Consider the following 24,567-nt stretch of genomic DNA (forward strand, 5'->3'; position numbering starts at 1 on the left):
TGAATCCCACAGTCTCTTTAGTTGTAAGCATGCTGTGTTGAGCTTGGGCTCAAGTGGCTGCTCAGGCATTTCTGCGATCAGCTTTGTTGCATTTGTGGCCATCTGTGGTGGTATTCAGTCCATAGAATTACAAAATTCAGTGCATTGATCAAACATGTTGCAAGTCTCATTGCACTTAGAGAAACATTCATGTGCATTAGATCCTCCCCAGATCATTTTCTGTTCCACTGGAACAGACATAAGGTGTGGTTCACAGGGCAGTTCATATTTTTTTTTCAGGTTAAGGAACAATGTCACTGATGATGCTCCACAGTATGCGAGACAGGTGGATAACATTTGAATGACCCTGCAATAGTTGAATAACAATGAGCTTTGCATAACTGTCGAATGGGTAAACATAAAATATAATAACCATGTTCACAGTGTGAGAGGTAAATAAGGTCTTACTAAGTCCTAAATTTAGTAGTAATAAATCCCCAGGTGCTTCACTCCCACGATGGCAACATAATTAAAAAAATATTTGATATGAGTAATTTGCAGGATTTCTTTTTAAATATACTTTTTTTTAAATAATTATTTAAAACTTAAAAAAAAATTCTTTAATATTTCCCAAACAATGTTTAACAGAGCAAGAAAATTTTAGCGCATATCTGATAATATTTTGTCTTCTGGAGAAAGTCTTAATAGTTTTATTTTAGCTTGAATAAAAGCAGTTTTTTATTTTTTTAAAAAACATTTTAAAAACAAAATTATTAGTCCCTTTGAGCTAATTTCTTTTTAATAGTCTACTGAACAAACTGTTGTTACACAATAACTTGCCTAATTGACTTTAAATGTCACTTTGAGCTGTATAGAGCTGTCTTGAAAAAAATCTAGTCAAATATTTTTTGCTGTCATCTTGGCAAAGATAAAATAAATCAGTATTTAGAAATGAGTTATTAAAACGATTATGTTTAGAAATGTTTTTAAAAAATCTTCTCTCCGTTAAACAGAAATTAGGGGAAAAAATAAACGGGGGCTAATAATTGAGGGGGGCTAATAATTCTGACTTCAACTGCATATATAAATTATGTTGTGTTTTTGATTCTTATTCAATTTTGATTCTTATTCAAAAGGTAAGTATTATATATGAATGACATACATTTAAAGACAAAATTATTCACCCTCTTTTGAAATTTTAATTATTTTTCAATTATATCGCAAGAGATGTTTAACAGGTCAAGGAAATTATCAGTATTTCTTATAACTTTGTTCACTTTTCCTGATTAACCAAGTTAAGCATTTGCAATGCAAGTTGAATATTATTTTCTTGCAAAATACCTTACAGTGTGTTTAAAACAAATCTTCCCCTTAAATAGCACTGACATACATTTTTGCAGAAGTTGACTGGAAAACTTCAAATGAGGTAAGTTAAAGTGTTAAGTTTATAGTTTAAAGGCTTTCTTAAATATATATGCATAAATTATTATTATTATTATTATTATTTTTATTATATTCCTACAGGTGTGGAGCAACACAAGGATCAATGCTGACCGATTTTTATTTATTTATCTTTTGCTTTAGATGGAGTTTGTTAATTAATTTATCTAGTTATTTTATTGGATATGTGATTGTGTTAAAGGGCCATGAAACCCCCTTGTTTCAGCAGGGTGTTTTCACACCTCTACTTTGGAAAAAGTCAGAAAAGTGGGCGTGTCTAGCTCTGTTTAGGGGGGAGTGTCGGAGGATCTAAAGTGGGATGGTGTGGGAGTGTCTATTTGGGCACGCGCGAGTTTCAGAGTCAAAACACACACACACACACACAAACACATACTCGGGAGAAAGTGATGGTGTTTACATGGACATCTGTAGTCGAATTATTTGCCAAATTATTAAATTGTGAACTTTAACTGCAGTTTGGCTCTTTCAATTAGGGAATTCATTCATGCCCCTCGCGACAAACGAGATATTCGATTTGAGGAACTGCTCTAAGCGTGTATTTTTCATGCAATGTTTGATACCGCACAGCGAATGAGAGAAAAAAAACCCTCCACATTTCCCAGAAACTTAGATACACAAAGCAGGCAATGTCAGAAAGCCTCAAAAAGTGTGTCAAAAAGTGTGTTATTCCGGTCACTAAATGCGGTGAAAATCCTACACAAGGTTAAAGTTTGGTTGTGGTGCTAACATGTTTACACTCGGTGCAATAGTTAACTTAGTTCGATACGAACAAACTGAATAAACAAAGAGCACCGGTCGCTCACTTACCAAATCTGTAAAGACAGGACTATCACCAGCAACTAGAGCCGCGTCTTTATTAAAAGAAGACTACAAGCGAATCCGGATCTCAGCGTTTGCAGATGAGAACAGCTCTCAGGTAAACAATAATCCTCCTTAGACACGTAAGTTATTGTTGTCGAGCGTCGCGTACATTGTAATCCACGCGTGACTCCAGCTGCTCTCTGACAGAGAGAAAATGAAAACAAAACTTAAACTATAAAAGCAACACTTCACGCTTGTTTTGCCAATACAACGTGGCGTCTCTGTCGTCTAAACACTGTGACAGTAATGAATATTTATAAAATTGCACAATAGAGCGCGCTGATTGGTTTGAACCAAGCCTTACTCATGCATTAATGCATCACACTTTAAGACATAATAAGACACACTCTGGCACAGATGTCCAGTCTGCACGCTGGAATACAACGCTATTATGTCATGACCGTGACGCAGCTTCAAAAATTCATTTCAAACCGGAAGTACGAATTTGCTTGAAATAACGCAAAAACAACCAATTTAAACTTTTTATCGAAATATATGTGTCCTAATAGTGTTTTTAGCAGTGTGGGACACATATACGACTGTCAACAGCTCAAAAAAAGTGTTTTGGTGTTTCGTGACCCTTTAAATGTTGGCAGTTGCCTTCTTGTGCAGACCTGTTGTTCATTAATTTTACCCTTTTGTTTCATTGTAAATAAAAAAATTATTCATATCTGCTTAATTTCTTCTTTTGTTGGACATTTTCTGTTGAATATTTGTTTGCTGCCAAAACAATAAAATACATTTGTTTGAAGAATGTATATGCTTTCCATTTTTTATAACAGTTAAGAATACTGATTATTTTTAGAAACACTACAATAACTATATATGACATATTGTTAATGTGTATGCATTATAATTCTGTGGGTTGTAACACTACAGTACAGTAATTAACTGTAAGCATTTTCCAGGTAGTTATCGCAACTGCTCTATTACAGTACTTAACTGGCAACACTGTTGCCAGCTACTCACTGTAATGGTTCAGTTACAGTAATTAACTGGCAACACTGTTGCCAGTTACTTACTGTAACCAAACTATTACAGTGACTAACTGTATAATACTATAAAAAATTCCGGTAAGGTCTAACAGTGTCAACAGTATGAAGCTGCAGGCCAGCTGCTCGCACAGACGGCTAGACCTGCACTTCCAGACCTTTACAGTGCCACCTGCTGTTTAAAAGATTGACTAACCTGAATTCAGCTGCTAATAAATTGTAAAACTATTTTTCTATTATAAAATATTATGCTATGATTGAATACATTATTATATTAAATATTAAACATACTCGATTTTTGATTTAAAGCATTAATTCTGTTGTATTTTTATTAATTGTATTTGTAAATAGATATTGCTCAGTTTCTTGAATATTTTCCATCATTTGTTGTTGTTTTTTTAATAATTAAGGATTTATCACTGTTTCGTATTGAGTTGAGGGGCTGAAGATTATCTTCATACACAATAGTACTCTGAGTAATTTTCTCACAACAAACTTGATTTTTGTGTACTTTTTCATGAGGTCCTACAAGTCAATAGAATAGAAAAATGGTGAAAAATAATAACTAGAATAATAATAATTTTTTACATATAAAATAACATCAAATATAATAAATGCTTTACAATCAGGGTATCTTCCGTCCAATTCATCTCCGTTTTCAAACAAAAAAGGAAAATAAAGAAAACTGACGTTTTTTCATTTTTTATTTGCTCACAAAAAACGAAAAAACAAGATTTTGGCTGCATTTTCATTTTTTTAATTTAGTGGAAGAAAATAGATAAACAACTTCAAAATTCATTATACACATGTAGGCGGAGCTGAAACGCCAACTTTGCTTTGATTAGTCAACCAAATCTGAGCTTGTGATGTTGCCTTCAAAATAATACCCTGCTGTGGACCAGCACCCAGGCTTCTAACTATTATTATTATTATTATTTAAATATATATATATATATATATATATATATATATATATATATATATATATATATATATATATATATATATACACACACATACATATACACTAAGTTAACATATTCTATCATTTGATCAGTTAGCAGGCTTACATCAATGACTACATCTTTGACAAACGCGCTGTAAAACTATAAAGTATTCTTCAGTAGATCTGTAAATGATGTATTTTATAAACTGATCATTAATAAGGACTAAGCTATTAATAACTGTAATTCTCCTGATGAAAAAGGCTTTATTAAAGTCCTGTCATTTTTAAGATTTTCTACAATTTAAGCAGAATTGGGTTAAAGAGAACTTAATTCAGAATGCGTGGATTTCTGTGCGCATCACGCACTTTACGAGCGTACTTCACTTTTTTATTATTTCATACAATAGTAAATGCATTAAATAAAAGGCAAACAGTTGGCAGCACCGAATGGCCTATATGCAATATTTATATGTGCAATATGGAACTGGACCCGCTGTATAACATAAACATTGTTTTAGAAAGTCTCGAAAGTCTGTGTGAGAAAACACATGTGAAATAGGCATTGCGGCAGACCGTATTGTATTGCCCTTAAACTTCTTTTAGTTCAGCTCTTAAATGAGTTGGCTACCTGAGATGTTGCTTGTGCCCAGACAACAATCCTATTGTATTTTATTTAAACCCACTTATTTAAAATATTCAGTGTAGCCCGCCCTGGGCTAGACCTATAAATAAATAAATAAATATATATATACAGTTGAAGTCAGAATGATTAGCCCCCCTGTATTATTAGCGCCCCCGTTTTTTTTTTTTTTTCCACAATTTCTGTTTAATAGAGGGAAGATTGTTTCAGCACATTTCTAAGCATAATAGTTTTAAAAACTTATTTCTAATAACATATTTATTTTGTCTTTGTCATGATGACAGTAAATTATATTTTACTTGATATTTTTCAAGACTCTTCTATACAGCTTGAAGTGACATTTAAAGGCTTAACTAGGTTAACTAGGCAGGTTAGGGTAATTAGGCAAGTTATTGTATGATGATGGTTTGTTCTGTAGACTATCGAAAAAAAATAGCTTAAAGGGGCTATAAAGTTTGTCCCAAAAATGTTTTTTTAAAAATTAATAACTCCTTTTATTTGAGCCGAAATAAAACAAATAAGACTTTATCCAGAAGAAAAAATATTATCAGACATACTGTACTAATGTCATTGCTCTGTTAAACATCATTTGGGAAATATTTTAAAAATATATATAAAAATCAAAAGGGGGCTAATAATTCTGACTTCAACTGTATTTGTGTATGTATATATATATATATATATATATATATATACATATATATATATATATATATATATATATATATATATATATATATATATATATATATATATATATAGAGAGAGAGAGAGAGAGAGAGAGAGAGAGAAGGGGAGAGAGAAATCAAAATCAATAGGAGGAAATAAAATAATTTAAAAAAATAGTACCCTTTGTTATAGCAGCTGAGCCCAATGTGTTTTTAATCTGGTCCCGCTAAAAGTATTAAAAAAACTAAACAATAATTAACAATAAGTGAACAATATTAATTATTATTATTATTGTTATTATTATTATTTTTTAGGCCTACGGTAGCTCGAAAACAATAATGCAAACCAGATGCTGCTCGCAAATGGCTGTCTTTGCTCAGCATTAGGTGCACAACAGCAAGATGTTTGGTAGCAAATTAATAGGCATATATTATTATTATTATTATTATTATTATTATTATTATTATTATTATTATCATCATTATTACATAGGCCTTGCACGAAAATAATCATGCAAACTAGGTGCTGCTCTGAAATTGCTATATTTGCTCCGTATCAGATGCAGAGCTGCAGGACGTTTAGTAGCGAACTAGGCATGTATTATCATCATTATTGTTATTATGATTATTATTATTATTATCATCATCATCATCATTGTTATTATATAGGCCTTACCCGGAAATAGCCTAATCATGCAAACTAGGTGCTGCTTGGAAATGGCTTTGCTCAGCGTTTGGCAGCGAACTGACCTTATTTTAATGACAAATGTCTAATAATACTACTAATTTATGTTTTTAATTAATTGATGCATACGCAATGAATGTAAGCCTGCTAACTGATCAAATGACAGAATATGTAAACTTAGCTTATATATATAATTAAATAATAGTAATAGTAAGAAGCCTGGGTGCTGGTCCACAGAGGGCTCTTATTTTGAGGGCTACGTCACGAGCTCAAAGTTGGCGTTTCAGCTCTGCCTACATGTGTGTAATGAATTTTGAAGATCTTTTATCCATTTTCCTACCCTAAATTAAAAAAAACGAAAATCGAGCCAAAATTTCATTTATCCGTTTCTTGTGAGCAAATGAAAAACGAAAAAACGGCCGTTTTTTTCATTTTCCTTTTTTTGTTTGAAAACGGATATGGATTGGACGGAAGATACCCTGATTCTTTACATTCTTGTTGGGGAGATTTTTCATTTATAGAGCAAAAAAGCTGGAAATATCTGAATCTTTGGTGCATTGTATTAGGGTTGGCAGAGACCCCCTTTTTAAATTGTACCATCAATCTGGGAAAAAATACACATCACAAGCAAATTATTTTTGATTTAACCTAAGAGAGCCCATATTGTAAATTCTATGCAGAGTAACTTATATTTTGATTTCCAAAAAACATATTTGTAATTATTACAGAACTTATTAATAATTGATAAACTGTTATTGTGTTACTGTTATTGTCTTTAGTAGCACTTTGTACTGTAGACCTATATAGCACTAAAATATGTTACAAATAATAATTTCATTATATATTATACATTTTATTTTAACATTTTTACTTAAACGTTTTTTTTGTTTTTTTTTTTCCAGAAAACATTGCTAAAATTTTTTTACCAGAATGGTACAATAATACATAAAATAAAAGCAAGCTGTAAATATAATAAAATAATGCAATTTTAATTTTGATCAAATCAAACACTGAAATAATTATTTGTTAGTGTAATATTTTACACCACATTGATTTATGCCATAAAACCTGGTAATTTTCAGAAATCGCTTTAAAAATCAATAACCTTACTTGCGTGTCTGATGTTGCTTGCAAGTGCTGGTCTGAGTTTGCAGTTGGGTCTCCGTACCTGCTGATTCACCCAACCCAACAGCAGGGGGCACTGTCTAAGAAAACTATAGGTCTGGAAGTGCAGGTCTGGAAGTGCAGATCTGTGAGCGCAAGTATGAGCGTGTAGTTGGGTCGGGACTTCCGGCAAGATGTCGCACTAAGAAGCAGCGATTGTTACGAGCTCTCACTTTAGTCCCAAGTTTGTTTGATTTGAATAGTTAAAGTTCACTCTCATCTGTTATAATTGTCAGTTAATTGTACCCAAATCCATTTAGAAGATGATTGAACTGGAGGCACACTGCTACGTGATGGACGTAACTTCAGGTGCGAGCAAAAGAGAGAGAGGTACTGATTCTGGTCCTCCAACACCATTTAAATCGCAGACAGTCAAAAAACCAAAAAAGCCAACAGAGAACAAGCAAAGTAAAGTGTCCAATTTGGCTATTCTCGTATTAAAACACTTGGAAACAAAATAGAGGATCAACACGAGGAACTAAGCATGCAAATGAAACAACACAGTGCAATGATTGCTAGCGTTGCCAAATTCGTCCAGATAAATGCACAGGGCCTAAAGAATGTAAAGACAAAATCAAGGTGATAGAAAAACAAATCGAAACACTCACGGAAGTCAACAACGACTTTAAAGTCTATTAATTAAAGAAGATGGATTTGTTTTATTTTTGGATTTTTTTAAGGCTTTTGACCTGGTGAAACATTCATTTATCTTTCGGACATAATCATTTTGGTTTTGGTCCCAAATTTATAAACATTGTTAGAATGATTTATAAATATATAAACAGCTCTGTATCTCTTACACAACTCTTACACATTTTTTGAAAAATGAAAAACAAATTCCGGGCGAGGCAGTGGCGCTGTAGGTAGTGCTGTTGCCTCACAGCAAAAAGGTCGCTGGTTCGAACCTCGGCTCAGTTGGAATTTCTGTGTGGAGTTTGCATGTTCTCCCTGCCTTCGCGTGGGTTTGCTCTGGGTGCTCCGGTTTCCCCTACAGTCCAAAGACATGTGGTACAGGTGAATTGGGTGGGCTAAATTGTCCGTAGTGAATGTGTTTGTGGATTTTTCCCAGAAATGGGTTGCGGCTGGAAGGGCATCTGCTGCGTAAAAACTAGCTTGATAAGTTGGCGGTTTATTCCGCTGTGGCAACCCCGAATTATTAAAGGGACTAAGCCGTCAAGAAAATGAATGAATGAATGAAAAACAAATTCCCTTAGCTCTCCAGTCTATAAGAAAATTCTCAGAAGCTTTAGGTTTATGTTTAAATATGTCAAAATGCGGGTTAATGGCCATCCATGATCACACCAATACATCTTTGTACAATATTCCAGTAAAAAAGGAAATTAAATATTTAGGAATTTGGCTATCCAAAAAAAAAAAACAGGAAATTTAGAAAATTTTAATTTTGACCAGAAATTTAGATAAATGTAAATTAATATTAACTAGTTGGTTACAGAGAGACATAACAATCTTTGGTAGAATCTTATTAATGAAAATAGAAAGCCTCTCTAGAATCATTTATCCATGTTTTTCCTTAGCAGTGTCAGGTAAAAAGATAAAAGCAGTAAACAAGTTGAACTTTAATTTTATTTGGTAAATGAAAAATCACTACATACGTAAGAGTGATATGATTAAAGATTATGAGGAGGGATGTCTTAAAACAATAAACTTTGATATAATGAATGGGGCCATTAAACTTAATCTTTCATTAAAAATGAACCTTCTTTTTGGTTTGAGATTCCTACAGTTATATTTAAGAAATGTGATGGTATTAGTTTTTATATTACAGAATGATTTTGAATTGTCTAAACTTACCTTAAAACTTTCTGCTTTTCATTAACATGTGCTATTATATTGGAAACTGACATTTAAACATAATTTTAGCCCACATAACATATCTATTTGGAATAATAGGTGTATTTTAGTGAATAGAAAATCTTTGTTTATTGACGAATGGTGGAAGAATAGCATATGGTCAATAACACATGTTATGGATAATTCAGGAAATATGTTGAGTCACGATGCTTTCTATAGAAAATACCAAATAAGTTGTTCCCCTAAAAGATATGATAAAACTATTAAGAATATACCATTGCAAATGGTTAACCTAGTAGAAGAACAAATAAAATATTTAACGATAAATCCCAAAATAATAAATCTTAAGATAGAAAATGTTAAGCTTACAGATATAAAATGCTCAAACTAATTTTTGACAGATTGTCTAACACAGTGCTGTTTTCCAGAACCTGTTAAGAGAGCTTATATTTTGTCTCATTATGATAAGAAAAATATTTATGATATTAGAAAAATAATCCTTTTATATCCTGTTAATCCTAAATGTAAAGAAGTGCACTTTAAAATTATAAATCACATTAATCCTGCACTGTAAACGATTTCTGTTGTTTTCACAGTATTATACTGCATTTCTCAACAGTTTTTTACTGTATAAGCTGTGCACAGTGTGTTACTGTATATATTGTTGTTTTCACAGTATAATAATGTATTTTCAACTTTTCTATACTGTGAACATGGTTAACAGTATGTTACTGTAGATTTTACCATGAATTTTGAGGAAAAATCAGTTACTGTGCATCTAAATACAGTACTGCAAATGACCAAGAACAACTCCAAACACACTATATATTATGATTATTATGTTTATTTATTTTTAGACAAATTATTTTGTGAAGTAAATAACCTAACCAGTTTCTTCAGACTGTTCAGTGCATTAAACTGTCCCTTGGTTTTTAATTTTTGGGTGCGCTGCACCTTCATTTTATAAGGTAACATGTAAATATTAAATAATATTTAATAAACATAACTTTGTGCTAAACCAAAACGTAAATTGGAACAAAAATAATTGATTCATGTAACCAAAGACTGTTAAACACACAAAATGATTTCAAAGTCAGCTTTAAATGTCAGAGTGACCAACCTGCTTTAGACGGATTCAAGAATATTGGGCACCCATATGGGCCACCGTAGAGGTCACATATCTCCGCATTTTCAAAACAACATTTTTAAATACGCACTATCTTAATAAATAAACCACAGACTTGAGTTTAAAACAACTACATTCTCGCATGAAAAACGGTTAAAACTGTATTTCATAACACATTTATTATCTAGTCATCATGTCTAAGACGGGCATGTCTCAATAATGTCAGGGCCGATTAAAGCATGAGGTTTGCCGGATACATGAGTGATGGATCGCCGTAAACAACTGGAGGTCAGAATCTCCCCTATCGGCAAAGCACACTTAAAATTAGACATGATATCTATAAACAAACCACAGATTTAAGTTTGGAAGAACTACATTCTCGCATAAAAAACTGTTAAAACTTCATTTCGTGACATATTAAACGCAATATTTATGATATGATCTGGCTTTTCTCATCCGCCTTTATATTTGCTTGTTGATGTGAAATGAACTCTTGGAGAAAAAAACATTAATTCTCAAAACACTTGAAGCGAACCTTATTCTTATTGTTAAAGTCTTATATGATAAAGATATATGTAATATTTTCGCTGGTAAAGTGAAAAAAAATTACTATTTTATCAATATCACGTTTGCACGGGTTCGATTCAGCACTCGAACGACACCGAATCGGATTGAACCGTTTGCTCGGGAATTATTTTATCACACGTGTTCACAAGCACATTTAGCAATTTGTGTATAAATGTGTGTGGCCGAGCAGTATAACGAAATAGTAATGATTCATTGTTGTGTCTTACAATAATATACAAAAAGGAATCGGTTTTAGGCGGATTCGACTCTTTACTGTTCTAAGGAGCCGATTCATAGAACCGAGCCGACTCGATTCGACCTTCACCAGGCAAGCAACGGCTCTCCTAATTTGAAATCAACCTGTCGCCTTTTCTTCCAGTGAATTCATCCTCGGTAAGTGTTTAAAAGTCAAATTCTGTTCGTTAAATGATTGTTTTGTGTATATTTCCGTGTACTGTGTGTGTAATTTAAAATAAATAACCAAGTTTCTTTAGTTGTAGGTACTTATGTCACGTTATTCAACGCCAGACCGTGTTTGTAGTGTTTGCGAGGTATTAACGTTAGATAACATACAGTGAGTTTATCTTGAGTGAGTTTTTGACCATAGTAACGTTACCTGAAAAAAAAACGTAACTTTTACTTGGGGTTAACTGCATTAATGTATTCTCTATTTCAGCACAACACTGAGATGAAGGCAAAGTCACCATGAAAAGTTAAACGTTTAACGTTAAGGTAAGCTCTGGTCTTCATGTGGTCATTATGACTAAGTTATCATTATGGTTAAATTTGTTAACTGTAAGTTAACTTAGTTATTCAAACTAAACTCCCAATGAAACAAGTCTAAACTGTTTTATTAAATTGAGCTGATAATAAAATTCAGTTGATGTCTTTTAAGCTAACGTTAATATTAACATAATTCATATTAATTGTCTATTTCTCACTGGTTAATGAGCTTATTGTATAACGTTATTGTGTCATTAATTGTACATTTTATTTTTGGTGTTCAGGTGTAGGGAATGATTTGTATACAAATTTATTTGAACCCCATACAGATTGGTATGGTTGTACTTTTTAGATGTAGATGATTTAGATGATTAAATGTTAAGTCTTATTTTACTCTTATTATATTTATCTTTTTTGCAGCTACAGCAATTGATGTTGAAAAACTGATGCTACCAATCACTCCTCACTTGATTATTCAAGGTAATGTTGATGTCTTCCTCATTTTGATTAGATTTTGAAATGTCAAGCTGTTCACAGATTTGTTGTGAGGAGTTTCATGTACAACCTCTTTTTCTTCTTCCAGTAGCGATGCAGTGGCACATTAGGTAGTACTGTCGCCTCAGCAAGAAGGTCGCTGGTTCGAGCCTCGGCTGGGTCAGTTGGCTGAATACAATGGCATAATGATTCTGCTTGCTCACAGGAGGTACTTGATTTAGTTTTCCTCAAGCGATACATCAGTTTTTATGAGTAATGCGTGACACTTCAATTGAAGGGACAGTTCACCCAAAAATGAAAATAATAGCATCTTTGGCATCCTCCACTTGTTTCAAATAGTTAGATTTTTTTTGTTCCATTGAACACAAACTCATATTTTTTTTAAGAAATTTGGTTCAAATATGGAAGTCAATAGTTACTGGTTTCTAACATTCTTCAAAATATCTGCATTAGTGTTCAACAGAAATTTTAATGGATTTAAAACACATGGAGTAATGGTGGCAGAAAAGTAAACTATCCTTTAAAATATTTTATTCTGAGACTTATTTATATGTGTCTTGTCTTTTGCCATATTGTCTTTCTAGCTCAGATTGTGATGGACCTGGAATGCGACACCAGATACTCCTAAGTCAAGAACCAAATAAAGCACAGATGTGGAGGGATCTGCAACTAAACTAACTGGAGAAAAGGAACCTTTAGGTAAAAACACCTGCTTTATTTAGATCTGAAGTATTTTATTTGGCATAGAGTATTATTTTTTTATTGTTATTCTAATTTTATGTTATGTATATACTGAATATAAGTAATTTAAATTTCACAAATGATTGAATATAAAATATCATCTAGATGTCTTATTTTTCATTGTCTTAAACAGGGGTGCTCAACCCTGTTCCTGGAGATCGAGCTTTCTGCAGAGTTTAGCTCCAACCCTGATCAAACGCAACTAAACAAACTAAATAGTATCTTAAGGAGCACTTGGTAAATAAAGAAAGGTGTTCTTGATCAAGGTTGCAGGTGAGCTCTGTGGAAAGGTAGATCTCCAGGAACAGGGTTGAGCACCCCTGATCTAAATGCTCAAAAATGCTGTTTCCGAGGCGAGGTTGGATGTAGTTCAGAAATAGATTCATTAGAATCAATGCTTAAAGTAAACATTTAATTCTCTCTGTAGACCAAACATGCTTAGTATCCCACACATTTTAATAATAATAATTTATTTTGGTTACTTTTACATCTATATATGGGTAAGCAAGTATTTAATAAATAAAATTATTTTAAACCACTTGACTTAACCAAATGACTCTAGCTGCTGGGAAAAAACATGTAAAATAACAGATTTTTTTTTTTTTACAGTGTGGGTGAACATACTACCTTGATGTCCAACAAAGGCTGCACAAGAGCTCATTTGATGGCACATATTCTGTCCTGTCTACATCTCTGACAACCTGGAAGTGCTTCAACATCCGTGAGTAATAAATCTTCATATTATCATGCATTCAGGATTTCTGTAAGCCTATCCTTAATGTTAGTTTGTAATCAGCAGTGACTGTTTAAAAAAAAATTGGTATTTAAATTATTCTTAACGTTTTACTGATGCTGTGCACAGTAACGGCATGATGATTTAATTTGAGGAAATGTCACTGGTGAGGTGTAATAATATTTATTTGTCTCACTGACATGCCATCACTGGATATTGAAATACAGTAATATGAATTGACCGCAAAATATTATCACAAACATTTCATGAAGTAGACTGCTTGACTACTCTTCAGTTCTCTGCTCAACTTAAACACATTTCGTTGTGTTGCTGCGCTTCTCGGCAGATTTTGCCAAAAATTAATGCTTAGTGATTACTTTGTTTTATGCGAACCAAATGTCAGTAAATTATCATTAGCATTATTTTTTTTAAATCACCCACAGCTTTCATGTTCTCTAACGTAATCTTGTCTGTAAGTTAGAAGTAGATTTTCACATGTTAAAAGCTTAAAAGTACTGGATTAACATTAGTCATGTTAAATTAGATTATTTTATTTATTTATTTATTTATTTTTAATATGTAGCCTCTTAAGGTCAGAATGAACTGTGTTCACCCCTCTTAAATTCGTGGAAGCGCTAGTAGTGTGGTCATGGAATCAGATATTCAAGCTATACAGAGTCAGACATTAAGTTAAGATGAGACTTAATTTTTTTATATACCTGTGTGGACACTTGACTAGTGTTGACTTGACTGATCTTTTCCCCATTAACGTTAGTGTAATTGTAAATAGACAACAATCTGTATTTTGCCAACAAAAACGATAAAAAAACAGTGTTTTATATATATATAAAACAGCAGTGCGGTGTTTGGTTTCTAAATGAGTAAAATAATTTGAGGCATGATTAGTTTTTACTTCAGTGATTGATTTTGCTTGTCATTTTTGCAGGATCATCAGAAGTGCTCCTGCCCTTTTTCACTGTCCCTTTTTCCACAACATCATTTGGCCTTCATCATTTCCTGTCTTGTAGCAGTATTTTCACCTGTTTTTAAAATTGTAATACTTTTTGATACATTAATTGTTGACTGGTTTTAATTATCAATTGTTCATTAGTGTTCTGTTGCTTTGTTATATTGAATAATTGCTACTGTTTCAGTATGGTTTACACAATAAACTTTTATTGTGAAGTTAAAGTTTCAGTTTCTTTATTTTTCTTGTATTTCTTGAACAGTTAAAATAACATTTGTGCAATTTTTGAATATTTTTGCTCATTATAAAGTAGCACTATTAAATACAATAAAATAACATTTAATAACTGTAAAATACTATACAGTAATAATGAAAGTAACGTTAAAATACCGTAGTTCTGCATGGTAAAAATATACAGTAAAATACTGTTTTCAGTTTTGCAGTATGTGTATCACTACTGTAATTGGTATTACAGTAAAAAAAGAAAACAGTAAAATGATGTATTACATTTGACAGTAAATGTAATACTAAAGTAATTAGTAATACAGTAATGTTACTGTTTTATGAAATACAGCAGCTACTGGATAATTGTTGCCAGTAACTTACTGTTAATTTAACAAGAAATCGTTTACAGTGTGCAAAAGAATTTCTAAGGTTAAAATTCAATATTGGTGACTCAAATGTATGCCAGTTTTGGAATGTAGATATAGAAACAACTGAACACTTGTTTTTCCAATGTAATGAGGTACAAAGATTTTGGGATGAAGTTTAAGTTTGGATACAACATAAAATATCTATAAGACTTTTCTTCTCATGGGAAATTATTAAGCTTGGCCTAATACTTATGGATAAAAAGATATCTTATATAATGAATAATTTGCTTTTGTTATTAAAGATCCCATATTATATATGAAATAGGGTCATATTTTAGTTGTAAGGGTCTCCAACAACAGTCTAATATGCATGCAAGGTTAAAAAACACTTTCATCGTCCAGTGATTCATTTGTTCCCAAACCCCTCCTTAGCCTGAAGCTAATCTGCGCAGATTGGACCAATGACAGTCTGTTGCGATTGGTCGACACTGACTGCCTTCAGCGAGAGACAGAGTGAAATGCCCAGCAGCTAATCAACATTATAAAAGTAGTCACAGTGCATACAACCTCGATAGTGTAAGGCATGGATTTTAGCTGCCAGTGGGTGAATGTAAATACAGACGATGGACTCGAAAATACTGACTACCAACTATTTTATTGAGCAAAAACTCCAAGAACTGGCGAGGAGATCTCCTAGCTTGTCAAACTCTGCTCTTTTCACAAACACACACACACACACACACACACACACACACACATTACCCTCCTCCACGGAACGTAAACAAAACGGCACGCATTGCATTTTTAACGTGGCTTTGCACGCGATATGAGAATATAGCGAGTTAACCTGATACAGTACACGTGGTTATAAGTAACGAATCACAACTAAATACATTTGAAAGCTAGAGAAAATAAGGCAACAACTTTAATCGTATGTACATACACCTGAGAAATGGAGGAAGAAAATTATCCATGTCCTGACATTTTCATCAGTACTCTTTACTGATCCTTTCTTTACTGATCCTTTCTTTAACTCTTTACTGATCCTTTCTTTAACTTGTAATGCTTCAAAGAACAAAGTATTCTTTGTAGCATGTAGTTTTCAGAAGTTTGCAGTAGTTTCCAACTGCTCAAGGGTTATAATGCTGACGTTTAATCTTTGGGTAGAGACTCAATAATATTCGTCTGCAGTGTGACTTCAATCTACCGGCATGTTTGTGTGTGTGGGTTTCTGTGTTAGAAGGCGGGGCCGCAGGTTTCAAATCTCCCATGTTTGCGTGTGAATAACTTGATTTCGTTATTACGTCATGGCGAAACACCTAATGACTCGTTATCAAGACGACTCATTTGAAGCACTATGAGTCATCTGTTTTATAGATGAATCAACAGTTTTAAACACTGTACACTTAAAGATTTAAGCCTTAGCTGGATATTTAACTTCACATAGAGCTGTGTTACACACTAAATGGAAGGGCATTTTCAAAAACCCATACTATGGGCTCTTTAAAATTCCATATTCACAAATGTAAATTTTTAAAAATTCCCCTAAGACTAGTGGTGTTTAAAAAAGAATTTGTGATGTATATGAAGACATTAAGAGAGATGAAAAGCCAAAAAGCAAAATATTTATACTCATCATTGGATGATTTTGTTTTCATATTTTAAGAACTTTTACTCCCCTGCTACCTAAGTTTCTTTAGCATTTACTTTTTGTTAAATTGTGTTATTTTATTTATTTATATATGTTGTGTCATTAACGAGAATGGAAAGATTGTGAATGTATGCAATTTGATTGTTAACTCAGTCTTTTGTGTAATTCTAAAAAGTATTAATGCCATTCTGTTACTGTTCAAGCATTGTTAATAATAAAAAAGCGTGTAGTTGGGTCTCTGGACCTGCAGCTTCCCCTTGCTCAACAGTGTAGGAAATTGATGAGTTGTCAAAAAATTCTTGCTAAGTTAACAAGTTCCCCAAGTCATCAAATAAGGAAAATAAATTTAATATATTTCTGTCGTACCAACAACAACAACAACAAAAAAAAAATAATAATATAATATATATATAAATATTTTATGTGGAAAAAGTTTACATATTTTCCAAGAGGGCGATGCAGTGGCGCAGTGGGTAGCACGTTCGCCTTAAAGCAATAAAGTCGCTGGTTTGAGACTCGGCTGCGTCAAAGACATGCAGTATAGGTGAATTGGACAAGCTAAATTGTCCGTAGTGTATGTGTGTGTGTGAATGTTTTTTTGTGTGTCTTCTTATCCCCTTTGTCTTTAAGTGAAATTAATGCTTTTTTAGTTTATGAGACTTATATATTTCCAAATAAATAAATAAAAAAAAAATATTTAGGCTATATCTTTCTTGATCTTATTATTAACAGTTAAGGACAATAAAGGATACTAGCTGGGAGAGACCTTCTGCTTTTAATATAAGAATTCTCCCATAAATAAATAGATCCCTCTGTAGCCATAGATTAAGGATATTCTGAGTTGTTTTATTCTAAATTAAATATTTAGTTTATGAAAAATGTATAGTTTTGTTTTTGAAAAAGTTATTTTTATTAATATATTAATCCAAAAATATAACTTTCTTTCGCTGGTTTACAATTTAACAGCAAGTCATTGCAGTCGCACAGAATTACAATTTCACATTTATCTAAGTTCGATTAAAGACCTGATCATCCGAAAATGTTTTATTGATTTTATGGCTTCGGTAATTTGAAAACTGTCTTGTAAAAATAAAGTAGTGTCGTCTGCCAGTTGAGAAAATTGTATTCTCTTAAAAATATCTATGCCTTTTAAGTTTAGGGTATTAATTAAAGTTATAGAAGGTAATTCTGTCTCTAAAATGAAAAAAGGAGGGGATAGGACATCCTTGTTGGACACCTGTATATCTTTGAGTAGTAAACCAACTTGATACATCTTTATAAAACATCTCAATTGTGTTAGGCAATGTTGAGCCAAAGCCAACTTGCGACCTTATCCCCAGAGCGAGACTGACGCATAGTGACGCAAGCACACTGCTCAGTTTTGTATCTTTATGTTACCGTAGTAACTGTAAACACTGGAGCGTCATACCATACTAGCGACACCCGACATCTCGCTAAATTTGTATTTTTCAACAGATTGCAGACTAAATAATTTTGCCAGATGGCTACAGTAGCGGCACCGTCTCATGTGTTCGGACTCCGGGCAGGAGTGAAGAATAATTTGTTGTATCTTGATGAACAAACCATCATATTTCCGTGTGGAAACAACTGTGTGCGCTATAACATCGATCAGAAATTCCAACGATTTATTCCAGGTAAGTTAACTTTACTCCAATATTTCATTATAGTAAACAACACATAGTAAACTTAATACACATACACTTAATGCATGTATTATAGACCTATTTATCTTACATGCAAACTATTAACGTTAGAAGCTATCTACGACAATCACATTGCTGCATAATAATTCAAATTAACGTTAAGGTTAGTCCTAAAATGAGAGAATATTGTTAAACGCTCACTTTTTGTAACGGAAAATAAGGTTAATTATCATTCATTCATTAATTTTCTTGTTGGCTTAGTCCCTTTATTAATCCGGGGTCACCAAGATTAATTATCACCAGTTGTCTTGAAAATAATTAACGTTATAATATTGGGGGATTACATTGTCCTAAAATATTGCTTGTGTTTAAGCAAAACAAAACAACTTCTTTTAAATTTTGAAAAAAAAAAAAAAAAATAGAGTCTTATATAAATATTCAGTACTAATTTAAATATGCAGTATTATTAATATTACTAATAATAAAATGTTAATAGCCTACGTCTGATGATCAGTGTCTTTTTATAACTTATGCTTCAGTGTCAGATCCCTGAAGCATATAAAAAAAAAACTAACAAATTAAAGCATGATGTTATATTTTACTGTATGTGAATGTAAATAAATAAATGATTTTACTTAAAATTTCAGTTGGAATTGATTACACATGTAAATCTACAAGTTTAAATTTAAAATGATTGTAATTTAATAAAGACGAGGCAGTAGCGCAGTAGGTAGTGCTGTTGCCTCACAGCAAGAAGGTCGCTGGGTCGCTGGTTCGAACCTTGGCTCAGTTGGTGTTTCTGTGTGGCGTTTGTATGTTCTCCCTGCCTCCGGGTGCTCTGATTTCCCTCACAGTCCAAAGATATGCAGTACAGGTGAATTGGGTAGGCTAAATTGTTCGTAGTGTGTGTGTGTGTGTGTGTGCATGTTTGTGTGGATGTTTCCCAGAGATGGATTGCGGCTGGAAGGGCATCCACTGCATAAAAACTTGCTGGATAAGTTGGTGGTTCATTCTGCTGTGGCGATCCCGGAATATTAAAGGGACTAAGCCGACAAGAAAATGAATTAATGAATGAATGTAATTTAATAAAATATACACTCACCAGCCACTTTACTAGGTAGACATGTCCAACTGCTTATTAACGCAAATTTCTAATCAGAAAGAGGGTTTAAGGCTGGTCTGTATTTTAGAAATCTACTGGGATTTTCACGCACAATCTTCAGGGTTTACAGAGAATGGTCCTAAACAGAGAAAATATCCAGTGAGCGGCAGTTCTGTGGGCGCACATGCCTTGTTGATGCCATAGGTCAGAGGAGAATAAACAGACTGGTTCAAGTTAATAGAAAGGCAACAGTAATAACCACTCAACACTTTGAACCTTGAGGTGGATGGGCTTCAGCAGCTGAAGACCACACTGGGTGCCAGTTCTGTCTGCTAAGCACAGGAAACTGAGGTTATAGCAGTTCACACTCTGGATGCGCAGCTCGGCGCTGCAACACGACGCGCACATGACAGTTAAAAGTATCGCACACCAGATGCGCACATTACAATAGTATCTGGAGGCAGCCTTTATGATGGAAGCTGAGATTGCATCACTCAGCGATGCAATGTCAGACACAATGCACTCATTGGAGTTTTCAGATTGCACTGCACCGAGTCTGTAGCCAGACCCCTCTCGCACATTCACATGATATTTAACATGAAACTATTTAGATGGCACTCTGTGGCGCGGCAGAAATATGAACAGCATGGCTGGGCACCACGGACACCGCCGGTGTGTGTACCCTGATAGAAACCTATGTTTAGAATTCTGAAATGCATGTCGTTGCATGGTGTGGCGTGGCTGCGTTCACACAGGCTCACCAAAATTGGTCAGTGGAAGATTGGAGATTGTTGCATGGTCTGATGAGTCTTGATTTCTGCTGTGACATTTGGATGGTAGGGTCAAAATTTTGCATCAACAACATGAAAGCATGGACTCATCCTGCCTTGTATCAATGGTTTTAGGCTGCTGGTGGTGGTGTAATGGTGTGAGAAATATTTTCTTGGCACACTGTGGGCCCACTAGTCCCAATTGTGTCAATAGCCCCTTTCACACAGTGATACCGGTAAATATCCGGAAAATTTCCGGAAAGACTTTACCGGTATATTGAAAAAAGCGCTGTTCACACAGGCGAGGACGTTACGGAAATTTTCCGGAAAAGAGCATTCACACATCCATTCCAAAATACCGGTAAATTCTGACATCATTCACCACATATGAGCTTTAAACGGCTGCGCTTGTATTTGTAAACATTTGACTAAATTACAAACTCTGTGGATGATCAATATTGTGAATAACTTTCTCAGGATCACTTTCGCATGTCGAGATGTTCATAATATGTGCGTGTGCTGGCGCTCACAGGCTGTTTCACAGGCACACGAACGTAAACAAACAACGGCTTATCATAAGCATCTCATCGATGATTATTTACAAAGTTGGCATTAAGAAGAACATATAAACGTGATCTGACTAACTTCTAGCAGCTAAATGTGTCTGGAAAAATATTCAAAGGCTTTTATCCTCACAAACCGCGTGGACGTAAATGCGTCTGACTGTTGTGATTGGCTAAAGCAGGCGTCTCACGTCAGCACGTTCTAGACGTGCACGCGCTTATTACGGGAATCTTCCTTCTGCGTTCACACAGCGCAGCATTCCGGCAAATTGCCGGTAATGTTACAACTTCTCTTTCCGGAAAATAGCCCGAACGAATTTACCGGTATTTTCAAAAAGGACCTGTTCACACATACAACCTTTCCGGAAAATTGCCGGCAATTTTCCGGAAAGGTCTGTATGTGTGAAAGGGGCTAATGCCACAGCCTACATGAGTAATGTTGCTGACCATATCCATTCCTTTATTACCACAGTGTACCCATCATCTGATGGCTACTTCCAGCAAGATAACGCGCCATGTCATAAAGCGCAAATTATCTTAGACTGGTTTCTTAATCATGACAATGAGTCAACTGTACTCAAATGGCCTCCACAGTCACCAGATCTCAATCTAATAGAGCGCCTTAAGGATGTGGTGGAATGGGAGATTTTGCCGCCAAGTTTGCAGCAATTGTGTGGATATGTTAATATAGACCAAAATCTCTGAGGAACATTTCCAGTACCCTGTTGAATGTATGGATTATCCATGAAGGATTAAGGCAGTTCTGAAGACAAAAGGGGGTAAAATCTGGTACTAGTAAGGGGTACCTAATAAAGTGGCCAGGGAGTGTATTTCTCGTCTAATGCAGAAAATGTTTATATGATATGAAAATACCATAGAAGGCAAATAGCAGATTTTAAATACACAAATTAATAAACACTGCAAATTATGTTTATGCAAACTATGTTTGAGATAAAATGTGACCTGGCCTCACATATTTTAGATCATCTGATTGCTGTATTTAACTCTATGGTAACCAGCATTTGTTTCCTGATCACAGGTACAGAGAGAAGTCAGGGCATGCATGCTTTGGCCATCAGCACAAACAGGCGCTATCTGGCTGTGTCTGAATGTAGAGAGAAAGCCACCATCACTGTGTTTGATTTAGAGCAAGAGCAGAACAGAAGGAGGAAAGTGTTGACCGGAGGAGAGATGGTGGTGGATGAGTTTGTCTGCATGGCCTTTTCTCCTGACTCAAAGTATCTGATTGGTCAGGCAGGTGGGCCAGACTGGACTCTTTTTCTCTGGATGTGGGAAAAGAAGAAGGTCATGGCTACTGTAAATATTAGCAACAATGGGCCCATCAACCAGGTAAATATGCTTATAAAAAAGTAGGGCTTGAAATTGGCATTCTTTTTAATTTCTATCATTTTAGACGGGGTCGGGCCGGGCTTTACTTGGGCAGTAAATGAACAGTTATGTGATGCATTTCGATTAGTGCGAGAAAGTAATTAAATGTTTCAAAGGTGAAACAAAAGATGACTGAGAAGTCAAAAAGAACGACTTTTGACTGTGGTCAGGCCAGCCACCAGTTCAGAAAGAACCTATCATTCTAGCTGCAAAGGTCTTTCAGCGGTCACTCATACACTGGGTATTAAGTAAGATCGCTAAACAGCACAGCAAGCTGACAGGGAAGATGATGAGGCCACTCGCTACATTGTAACTGCTGTCATGAAAAATTAAATGGACGTTCTTGGTTGGTAAAAGATGAACAAACAATCCTACCCATGAGTTGCAAAATTTGCCAGATCAGAACAATGGATCTCGGCCTGTAGCAGCAGCAGTGAAAGGGTGTTCAGTGCTGCTGGACGCACTATCCTAAGCGCAGGACTTCGCTAAAATCATTTACAGTGGATTCCATAATGTTTCTCCACAAAAAAACACGTAGCATAATTATGGTGAGTAAAGGGTTTTTTAAATTATCATTAAATTTTATTTAAACCATACAATCATAATGTAGGACAGAGTATACAGGCTAATGTTGGCATTAGGTAATTCTTTTAATATTCAGCTTCACCATCGCCTTAATGCCAGTTTGTGAAGAGAAGTGGCGAAACAAATCTTGCAGAGCCTTCGTCTTAATTTCTTTATTGGTAAAATTAGAATTTATTTTAATTTAATTTGTTATCAAAGACTTATTTTATAGGTGTGTTGGCCAATTTAAAGGCTAAATGTATGTACCTCGCCTATTTAGAGAGCTAGAATTTAGGATGTTACAGAGGACTTTCAACTTTCAAGTGGCCTATAGCCTACGTCTTTTACTTATAAATTATGTTAAAACATATAAATGACTCGTTGAAAAAAGGCAAAAGAGCTGTGTTCCTGTGAACATTTAAATAATGTTGGGCTATAAACAGGTTCGGGCTTTTTAAAGCTGTCAATCACAGTACACCTGTCGGACTCGGGCCGAATTCTGTCTTGCTTGGGCGCTATCGGGCCTAATTTTTATGGCCCGATTACATCACTACATTGAATTACTCCGCTCACATACAGCAACAAGGAGAGGACACTCTACAGTTTAATAAATATTCCTGCTTTTGGGCAACATAATGTACTTTTTTGGGGCTTTTTTGTCGAGAATGTAGTTGTATAGACTGCAAATATGCAGTTTATTTATAAGGATAGTGCCTATTTTTAAATATTTTCAATTTTTAAGAGACACCGCATCGACAGCCATTAGCCTGTCATTGAGCAGACAAAAATATGTTTGACATTGTCCATTAAGGGGTAGACAGAGACTGCATCTTACAGGCGAGGAAAACCCCAGCGTAATTTTAAACTACAGCTGATCAAATCATTATAAAACTGGTAAGTGGCTTTTTAAGTCGATCTCTCTCTTTTGTATTTTTTAGTGCTGTATTTATACCACAGTAATTGTAGTGTGTTGAGTGTGAGATGGGACTCATCTTAAAGTCTTAAAACTGGAGATGGCCATGTGTTTCTAATGCTTCTCCTGTTTTCACTATTGCAGACTAGTTCAGTAAATAGAAAGAAAGAAAGAAGAAATACCCGCATGTATTTTGCATTTTTCCTCATCGCAACCTGTAATATACTGTTTTCAGTATTCTGGTAGTGATTGCGTTGCTTTGGCTTGTTCGGGGCTAATTACTGGGAAATCTCTGTAGACTGAGATGGCATTTCATGCCGTTCAACCTTATAATCTTAAAATGTGAGCAAATACACTTTTTTTTGTCATCACTTTACACATTACCGCTAAGGAATCATTCAAATACTACCTCTAAAGTGAAGTTGGTGAGTTAGTACATCTCTGACATCAGCTGCGTATGTGAATGGATGGCAGAAGAAAGTAGTTCCTCTTACAAAAGGGTTTTGAGATTCTCTGTGTTTGATTTTCTTTTTGATACACACGATTATGCCGTCAAATTGTTGTTTAATTGCAAAATCACACTTGTAGCATTGCTACTCTTGTGATATTGCTCATTTATACAACAGTTCTGGAGTGCGTTTCCTAAAAAACGATGTAACTCGCAGCTAAACTATCATAGTATGATGCATCGTTTGGGGAACACACCCCCCTAAAAAATAATCCCACATCAAATTAAATCAAATAATAATTATAACATACATACAGGAGTAGGTCAGTGACATCAATGGGAGACCAAAA

At 34.3% G+C, this 24,567-nt stretch overlaps 1 protein-coding gene and 1 long non-coding RNA gene across 8 annotated transcripts in view; both read left to right on the forward strand.

Annotated features, from left to right (window-relative positions):
- The first annotated feature begins 11,207 nt into the window (after positions 1-11,207).
- LOC141379233 (uncharacterized) lies at positions 11,208-14,784 on the forward strand. Of its 2 annotated transcripts, XR_012395672.1 has the most exons (8): positions 11,208-11,294; positions 11,396-11,452; positions 11,578-11,633; positions 12,045-12,104; positions 12,208-12,327; positions 12,704-12,818; positions 13,470-13,581; positions 14,540-14,784. It is a non-coding gene; the product is annotated as an uncharacterized lncRNA (long non-coding RNA). The 2 variants fall into 2 exon arrangements; XR_012395673.1 differs by lacking the exons at positions 11,396-11,452; positions 12,208-12,327; positions 12,704-12,818; positions 13,470-13,581; positions 14,540-14,784 and having other exon boundaries at positions 11,261-11,294.
- Positions 14,785-18,205: 3,421 nt separating this feature from the next.
- The window catches only part of cfap57 (cilia and flagella associated protein 57), a 328,197-nt gene continuing 321,835 nt past the window's right edge, over positions 18,206-24,567 (forward strand). For all 6 annotated transcript variants that reach the window (XM_073923815.1, XM_073923822.1, XM_073923828.1 and 3 more), the window contains exons 1-2: positions 18,206-18,459; positions 21,943-22,253. In XM_073923815.1, the coding sequence (XP_073779916.1) occupies positions 18,306-18,459; positions 21,943-22,253 (465 nt within the window). In that variant the 5' untranslated portion in view covers positions 18,206-18,305. The remainder of the gene's footprint in view (positions 18,460-21,942; positions 22,254-24,567) is intronic.

The sequence above is a fragment of the Danio rerio genome, chromosome 2, assembly GCF_049306965.1.
Source record: "Danio rerio strain Tuebingen ecotype United States chromosome 2, GRCz12tu, whole genome shotgun sequence".
In the NCBI taxonomy this organism is placed as follows: Eukaryota; Metazoa; Chordata; class Actinopteri; order Cypriniformes; family Danionidae; genus Danio; species Danio rerio.